At 37.0% G+C, this 9,648-nt stretch overlaps 1 protein-coding gene across 2 annotated transcripts in view; it reads left to right on the forward strand.

Moving 5' to 3' along the window:
• Positions 1–8,185, forward strand: part of RNF38 (ring finger protein 38) — a 112,151-nt gene extending 103,966 nt beyond the window's left edge. For both annotated transcript variants that reach the window (XM_056325461.1, XM_056325462.1), the window contains one exon: positions 4,679–8,185. In XM_056325461.1, coding sequence (XP_056181436.1) covers positions 4,679–4,741 — 63 coding nt within the window. In that variant the 3' untranslated portion in view covers positions 4,742–8,185. The remainder of the gene's footprint in view (positions 1–4,678) is intronic.
• Positions 8,186–9,648: the final 1,463 nt, after the last annotated feature.

Genomic DNA, 9,648 nt, shown 5'->3' on the forward strand with positions numbered 1-9,648 from the left:
ACAGAAAATATTAGTTTCACAAAATTATGATATACCCTTCCAAGAGAATTTGAGCAGAAAAGAAAGGATCTAGAATCAGGGCAGCCCAGTAAGAGGACAGAGAAAATAGCAGTAGAGAAGGTATGAAGAGCAGGAAATAGAAATAAGTAGATGATGATACATAGGTATCTCTACAAGCTGCATTAGCCAGGTCTACTGCCAACAAGGTATTGATCCCCATCCTGTCTCAGCTTTGTTCAGCTTTCATTTAATCTCTATGTAGACTGTTGTGTGGAACACTGGAAGCTGCAGTTATCCTGTGTTAATACAGGGTATAGTCCCTAGAGAATTACAGATGGTGTCTGTTGTTTCCAAGAAATAAATCGAAACCCCTTGCCTTTATGGCTTCATAAAAGCAAGAAAATTAAGATCTTGGGCATACACTGAAATATTCAGGGCAGAGAATCAAAAAATCAAGTTTAAATTGGTATAATTATTTTTGATAACAAGGTATCAAGAATAATGAGAATAAAAACTGAGATATGAAATTGCTCTTGGGCTACAGTACCCACGGTAGTCTAAGGCTTCCACAGAATCTAAGGCCAGTGTAAACGTTTCCACAACAGTGCTCATAACTTTCAGTAGAACTGGTGTCCTTCAGTACCTAAATCCATATACACACTGAGAAACAGCAAGGGGAATGTAAACATCTAGTTTTGTTGTTATCACATTAAAAAGCCACTTACACACACACCCCACACCCACACCCCACCCCACACACACCGCCACACACCCCATAGTATTATCAATATATTTATGCTAGATGTATGCTGTAGATTATATATATTCAAGTGGTATTCTCCAGTGTGTCCCCCTACTCCTCTCGAGGAATGTACACTCTGGATTTGTCAAATCTTTTTGTTGCATGAAACTTGGTAAGTCATTTGTGGTGTGGACAGGGTACCCAGGGATGGTATTCACTCCATTTTATCAAAAAAGATCTAAGACACATGTGACATTGGCCTGTGAGATGGTGGATGCTATAGGTCTATGTAGGTTAAACTGATTATATAGATTTTACAAACGACAGCTCCTTCCAGGCCATTAATGCAAAAAATCCCATTCTGATTAATAAAGTCCCTGATCTACGGATTGCCTGAAGTTAGAGGAATATACCAGGGGAAGTATCATGCATGCTTGTCCTGTTCTCACATTCTTTCTTACCTAATACTTGTTTCAAGAGTCAGACAAGTATGTTGAGTTAAGCTGTTTTGGGACTTGGTATGCAGTTTAACAGTTAGATTTAGTCAACTGGTAATGAATGGCAATCACATTCAGGACAGCAAAGGGAAAAAAAACATATTTAGTTGAGTCTTTATTTTCATAGTTGTACATATACTGTAGTAGTGGTGAAACTGCTTTTTTCTGGTGTTTCTGTCCCAGCTTAGAAGCTGTGTATTTTCTAACCTCTCCAAGTGTGTTATTTCCTAAAGGTTGTCTTACCACAGATAAACTCTGTGAGCACAAGAGTGTCAGCTGGGCGGGGGAATGAGGTGAAAGGTACACAGTGTAAACCTAAGGGGGGTGCAGTTATAGCCACCTAGAACTGCTTGTATTGACATCATGTATTCCAGAGCTGGATGCAAAATGTTAGACAAGGTTAAAGCATCATGGTATAGGATTGCTAAGGCAATATATTTACACCATGTGGGTTTAGTTACACTGGTATGAAAATGGGTGTATGGAAATAAAGATTATTTTTCTTTGCAAACTATAGCAAATTACCTGTAAGACCAGCCTATTTTAGTTACAGCCTCTGTCTAAACTCAGAGTTAAGCAGCAAACATCTAGATGTGAGGATAACCGGAATATATTTTTAAGCTATAATTTTTTTGCTTCTTTATGTATTTGACAACTTGTTTTATATGTTGATAGTGTAGACATGTCCACATCCACGTAATTTACACCATCCAGCCAACAACATGTTGATAAATTCTGCAAGGGGAGGTAAAAATTGTAGCTTTCAGTACTTGTAACTTTTTTCCACAAGGTAAAAAAAAAAACCCAAAAAAAATACCAGGTTTTCCCCATGTTTTACTGATTTAATGTTGCCTCTTTGAGGAAAGTATTTGCTCTCTAGAATTTCTAGAACTAGTTACAGAATTAGGGAGTCAGGTTGGTTCTTTTAAGTTTCACCATGTGTTAGTGGAAGGTTAGTGATCTAATCTGATTATTCAAAAAGAAATAAAAATCCTTATTTCACTGCTTGTTGGTGACGATGGGGCAAAAGAAAGGTATATAAGAAAGTTTTGTGGCTTTTCTATGCATGAGAGGTTTGAGCTGCCCAGCTGGTATAACGCTATGGATAGTACCACCTTTTCAGGTAGTGTGAGCAACTGAGAGGAAATGTTATTTTACAGTGCATTAGGTTCCTCACTTTAATGTATAATTCCATGGTTAAGCATGGTTAAAGACTTGTTGAGAGATATAATACAGTGGACAAAGCAAAATTTAAAAAAAGAGAGGTTATCTTTCTGCTTTTTGTAGTATTGTTAACTCATTTCACAGTATTTGATTACTTCTTAATATCCTCAATCCCTTAGTCAAATATGAATCCATGAGAATCCTGCTCTTTTGTAAAGTAAGAGTTACCTGTCATTCCAAAAGACAGCTTGAAAACCCAGCTGTCTTCACCCCTAGGGTTTAGAACCAGTAACAAGGACAACTTGCCTTTATATTTAACGTTCTGACAGGAAATGCTGTATTATGCATGAGAAAAGACTAACTATAGTTTAACTTGGTTCTGATGGACTAACACCGTAGTAGCGCAATGTTTTTTAGAGGATTCTAGAAGCCCTTCAGGACCGTTGTTCTAAATGCAGTTCAGTTCAGATATAAATGTCTATCCAATATTAAAAAAAGAATAATCAGTTAATTGGGTAGATTGCTGTCCTTACAGTACAGACGTTAAGTTTGCCTGAAAGATTGGCTGGTTAGAAGGTCAGTATTATGTCCACCTTAGTCCTTTTTTCACACTGAAGAATCACATTAAATGCCAAGAAGGGGGAATTAATTTTATGAAAGGCACAAGAATACAACTAAATTTGAAACAGATGTACATGTAGGATCTTGAAAAGTTACCTAAAAAGCACTGCGGCAGTGCGCATGAATACTGAGTTTATCCTGGCATAGTGGATTTATTTCTGCAATTCCTATCAGGAAATTACTCCCACTGAATCATCTGTTTCATGCTACAAATGGTAGATGCCTCGTTATTTATCTGAGTGAATATCTTTTGATTCATTAATCCATTGAACTTTAAAGAACATGCCTTTTTATTTTAAAATTCATATTAGCTGAACTATATCTAGAATAATGCAAATGCAGTGTAGTGACCAAGTAATGACACTGTCCTCAAGTAATTTCAAAACTGCTAGTGAGAGAGCAAGAAATAATTTTTCTTGTTGATACTCCAGTCCATGCTTTACAAAAACTATAAAGCAATAATAACTACAGTATAAACTATAAAACAGTATGATAGTAGTAGTGAACAGAAAAAATATACCGTCATTTTAACTTGCATTACTAAATAGTGTTTTTCAGTAGTAACATGTTACATTCATTGGCATCGTTTGGATTTGAAATCTGTGGCAATGATTTCTGAACTCTGGCCTGCAGAGCCACATTTCTTGATGCTCTGACTTGTATTTTCGTTGAAAAATTTGGGTACCTTAGGAAAATTTGGAGTTGGAAGTGGTTGGTCCTGCAATTTTGAAACATGAAATACAGAATTTGGGCAGGGACAAGTTCTCTTCACTCACAAATGCAAAACATTTGCAAAGGAATGTTTTATCATAGATGTTACATGTTTGTTTGGGGCTTTTTCTCATCAATTGCCAAAATGAAATTAGCCTTTATTTGAAAAGGGGAATAAGAAGGCAGAAATGCTTTCCCAGTAGCTTAAGGAATGTTACTCCTCACCTATCTTACCTTTTTAAGGAAGCTATAAAAGTAAGGGTCATAGGACATACTTTGAGTGAGTGCTTTACTGCAGGGCTAAATTTAGGTCTGCTTGTGTCTGTTGCTTGAATACCTGTTCATCAGGTTGTCTTTTTTTCCCCTTCTGTTTCTCTTTACTAAAACCACTTCCCTTTTTCACTGTTCTGCTTTCAGCTTTCTGCTTAGCTTTCACTAAGTCTTTGTGATGGGTTTCTGTGAGAATAACAGAATAAACAGAGTATGAAGGGACGTGATCCATGTTCACTAGAGCTTGTGACAATACAACATCCTCATATAGGACATTTATTTACAGCCCAAGGTTGCTAGTCTGGTTTTGGGGGAGTTCTCTGTAGCACACAGTGCAGCTTCTTAATTGCATCCATCTGATTGCAATATAATTATGAATCTGCATTAATAAAATCACCATCACCTAGATAAAGCCTAGTTTGCCATTTTGCTTTAAAGATAAAAGGCTCAATTATTATTTTTTGTAAACATAACTTTGAATGGACAAACTTACTACACCATGCTACGTAACAAAACAAACAAAAAAAAAAAAAGGTGTAAGCACACAGTCTGCTCTTGTTTTGAGTATTCTTGAATTGCTTTTCAGTACTCACAGATGTCAGTGTCATCGTAACATTACCTTAACGATGTATTTGTCAGTACAGTAAACCTGCTTTTGTTTCTGGTTTTACAGGCAAATCGTACCTGCCCAATTTGTAGAGCTGATGCTTCGGAAGTGCATCGTGATTCAGAATGACCAATCTAAGAGCACAAACCTGGTTTGGGTGTTTCTGGTCACATGTATCTATGAACTATCTATCGAACTTACCCATGTGACTTCCAGCCTACCCTTTACACAAAAGGGTCAATGGACCTTACTTTGCACTGTGTGACTTAATCAATTATAAAGCTTATAACTAGTCTTCACAGTTATGGGATTGTTATACTAACAGCGTGATTGGAACTCCAAAGAATGATTATTTTATTTTTTTTTTTAGCTTAATTTTGTGTGTGCACTAACATTCCCTGGTTTTTGTGTGATCATTCCGAGTGTTGCTGCGAGATTACTGTGGACGTGATCTTTTAGCATGTGCTTTTATATAAAAGAAAAAGGAAAAAAAAAGAAACCAGTGGTAGCTCCAAACAATATAGCAATCTACCTTATATAGAGCCTTCAGATACTGTGAGTGGGAACGAAAGGTATGAATGTGTGTTTGCTTGTGAGAGGATGCGTGAAGTGTGCTTGTGACTGAGTGTGCATGTGTGTTTGAGAACCTATATACCAGCATGTACTGAGAACGTATGTGTGTAGTAATAATTATGCTGCAATGTATAATCTTGTGTGTTATTTAAACAGTACTAGTACTGTACACTGGTTCCTTTCCTTGTGTTTGCAGTTGCACACTGAATGCGGTGGGTGCAGCAATTACAGACATTTAGTATTTCCTCCCCAATATACTTAGAGGTATAAAGACCTTTCCGCCTACTATTCAAACAGCTGTTATGCTTCTCCTTCATTGGAGGCTTTAAATGTGTACCACTAAGGAGTACGTTGATTGTTCATACATGAGTAATGGTGGGGGTTTTAGCATATGTTACAAAGTTTGGGTTTTTAAGTGGCTGATTTTTATTTTATCAATGTAAAGTTGCAATATCGCACAAAACATTTAGCAATATTAACATTTTAAATTGCTAATATGAATACAGAAGTTTTTCTGTTTTCCTTTTAAATTTTTCTGGCTGGGTTTGCCAGTTATGTGCTTTTTCCATGAAAGGAAGCAGAGAGAACACTGAGAGTCTTGTGCAACAGCTCTTCATTTTTGGCCATTCTGCTTGCTAAGGACATAATCTTTTAGCTTACAAACATTGGCTTTAATCACATACATTCTTTGTAATTTACAAGGGAGTTTGTATACAACTAAAATCACTTGAAAAAGGTTATAATTTTATTCCTGCAACTTCATGAATAAAATAAATTTTTTAGCACTTTCTCAGAGAACAACAACTGCTTTTTTTTAGTTGTATCACAAGAGAAGGTGGGTTTTGGTCATTAACTGCAGAATTCTTTTGCCCTGATGCTGCTTCTTGCCTACTTCATTATTTCATGATGAGTGTAGTACGAAGAAGGAACTCCCTTGGTTTTTGCAATCAAATTTCCAGAGCACTCTATTATAGGAGAAAATTGGAACACCTCCCAGAACAGTGCTTTGAAATAGAAGGGGATAACCTCTATTCAAGTGTTCTGAATAATCTTTTATTTGTGCTATTGAAAAAAAAATCAGCTTTATTTATAATATTCAGACTGTTAACATCTTCAGTATGTTCTCGTAAAATATTTAGGTCCTCATATACTGTAGTTATTAAAAGGATGCACTTTTTGCAACAAAATTATTTTCCTAAATTCAGTGTCATTACTTCAGTTGCAGCAGCACAATTGGCGCAGTTAGCAATATTGCTGCAACTTGCTGCCAGCCTCAGCTTTAAGTTTGTTCTCTATCATTTCTGATGCTTTTGTATGCTGCTATGCTTTAGTATCAGTTACAATTTCAAACAGTGTTAGATGTTCTCCATGCGCATTTCCCTTTGAAGATCTACAGACCAGTCGCAGCTCTTGGTGCAGATAAAATAAAAGCACAATTTTGCCCTGTTTCACATGCTCTTCCCTCTGCTTAGTTATGCAAGTAGTTCTCAAAGCCAGTGAGTCTTTCCATACGTATCCATACTTAAGAACACTAAATAAATAAAAACGCTCTTATATCAACTTCAAAATATTAGAATTTCTCCTCTCTTTTCAGTGGAGTTAAAGAATAGGCTTTTCACAATAACACCTAGCAGGTTAAATTACATGTAATAAGATTTATTTTTTTAACAAATAAAACCATGTTGTTTAAAAAGCATATGCTTACATTTGTCTTAGAAAACCTAGACTCTTTTATATACTGCAAAAGAAAAAGTTCCTTATGTACAGATTTAAACATAACTAACATTTCTGTGCTCAGTATTCAGTTTGAGGCATGAAAGAGGGTACTCTATCTAACCTAAATACAAATGAACAAGGCACATTCTTCTGAACCAAGGGAAAGTAGTCCTCTTTCTGAAATTGGAGAAGTCTTGACGTGTAATGTCCCTTTTTCCCCCCCACGAAAACTCTGCAATGCAGCTGGAGATGGAGGATCTAAGTTGGTAAAATCCTGAAATTAATTGTTGCACTCTTATGGCTCATCTCTTCTGGAATGGTTCTTTTGTTTGCATGGGACTCTTGCAGATGTATGTGGACTTGCTTCCTGTGGTTAGTGTGTATAAACAGCACACATGCACATGTTCTGAATCAGCTCAGACAAGCTACAACCGAGTCCTTTTTGTTGTGGCTGTCAAGGGAGGGGGATTCATGTTCAGCTGTGAACTGCCATGTGTTATGCACATTTGTGTGTAATTCCACAGCCTGCCATGGTGCCTGGCAGCACCTGAATTCAGCAAGACTTTTTTATGTTCATTGCCTTTCTGCCATTATCTGGCTCTGTCTTCCCCACCCCCAAAAAATCCAAACCTGTAATATGTTTGCTTTATCATATTGGCACTGCTGTTTTTTTTACATAAACTGTCAATTTAATTTGACATTTTAGTGGATATCAAGGCCTACAGGTAATTCCAATGTCTCATTTTGTGGCTTTCTTTAAAAAAAAAAAAACATTAAAGCCTTTTGTTGTATGCCATTTTGTACAAGCTCTTGAATGTGATTTCACAGCTGTTAATATATCATGTAATACCTGGGATGAGATTTACCAACCTCTTTTATTTTAATAGTAGAAAACACATTTTAGACTGAGTTATCTTTGGGCCTTTGTAAAAGCTGTGTTTTTTTTCTTTGGTACATTGTTACCTCATTTTGCTACTTGTGTTTCAGATTTGCTAATGATTATGACAGCTTAGGGGTTTTGTTGGAATCATATTTTGTCAAGTGTTTTCTTTAAATCACACGCTATTTTATCATTTAACATGTAGTTTTAAATGTATTATAAATACCTGTAACCAAATCATTTGAAGGCTTGATAAATTTTTAACAAAATTTGTACATTTTTTATGAGAGTTACTAGTAATGCTTTACTAGGTAGTGCAATGAATTTTTATTTTTAATCCCTGTGCCCAATTTTGGAGTTGAGAGAGTTGTTCAGTAATAAATGTATGATGTACACGTACACAATTTTGTCCTGTTCTTTCTCTTAGAAAGAGGTGCATTGGTTTTTTTTTTCTTTACTCTGCATATTTCTGTGGGTGATCATGAAACTCCAGATATCGGCAACACATGCTTGTGTTGTAGGGGGAGGTTTTGCCACCTTAACTGTAGTGCGTGACAGACTTCTTTTAAACTACTTTGAGAGATCATAAGAAAATTATATGAAATGTGTCATATTTTTGAAAGTGTAAAATAACTGTAATTCTTAAAGCCTTGCCTGAAAGATCAGTTTTCTAAAGATGTCACTTAGTCAAAAGAAGATTTGCAGGGATGGAGGTGTTTCTTAGACATATTATTTGCACTGTATGTCAGCTGAAGATGCGTTAATGCTTTGCAGTGCCCTAACAGTGGTTTAAAACGCATCCTGAGTTAAGGATGAAACTGAATTATAAGCAGTTTGGTTAGCCAGGGTCACACAAGAAGCTGGTGGTGAAACAAAAACAAAACAAAAAAATACTTGTTTTTGTTTTTAGTAGGATGATGTAAACTAAATTGACAGATGTAATTATTTAAAAGATTTTTGTTTATGCAGAGTACTTAATAACTTCATCAATAGCAGGTGTTCTTGGTACACAAACGTATTTGAAGATCACTGGTGCTTTGAGAATCCTTATGCAAAGATTCATATACATGTCTTGTGGATTTATAATCTTGGATAACAACTGGTTTGCTCTCTTTTATACAGCAGATGCTAATTATTTATTACACTGTTGAAAACGGACAGTGCTGTCAGTAGTACTTGCAGAGCTAAGGTGCCGGGGGGCTGGCTTAGATCCTGTACCAGCCAGGCCTGAGAGCAGAGCAGGGCTTTTTGGTAAAGATCATAAAATATCTCGATTTGGAAGGGAACCCGTAAGGATCATCTAGTCCAACTCCTCACAGGACTACCTGAAAGTAAACCATATGACTAAGAGCATCTGGGCAATTCTTATTGAACTCTGACAAGCTTGGTACTAAGACCACCTTCCTGGGGAGCCTGTTTGAGTGATCAACCACCCTCTCAGTGAAGAACCTTTTCCTAATGTCCAGTCTGAACTTCCCAGCTTCGTTCCATTTCCTCGTGTCCTGTCAATGGTCACCAGAGAGAGAAGATCAGCACCTCCCCCTCCACTACCCAACTTTAGGAAGTTGTAGACTGCAATGGGGTCACCACTCAGCCTTCTCTTCTCCAAGCTGAACAAACCAAGTGACCTCAGCCGCTTCCTCCCAAGTCTTGCCTTCGAGAACTTTTGACATCTTGTTTGCACTCCTCTGAACACTAGTTGTTTGATGTCCTTCTTACCTTGAGGTGCCCAAAACTGCACACAGTACTTAAGATGAGGCCACAGCAGTTCAATGCAGAGTGGTACAGTCACCTCTGTCAGCCGGCCAGCTGTGCTGTGCTTGATGCACCCCAGGACACAGTTGGGCCTTTTGGCTGCCAGGGCACA

The sequence above is a fragment of the Falco biarmicus genome, chromosome Z, assembly GCF_023638135.1.
Source record: "Falco biarmicus isolate bFalBia1 chromosome Z, bFalBia1.pri, whole genome shotgun sequence".
NCBI lineage: Eukaryota > Metazoa > Chordata > Aves > Falconiformes > Falconidae > Falco > Falco biarmicus.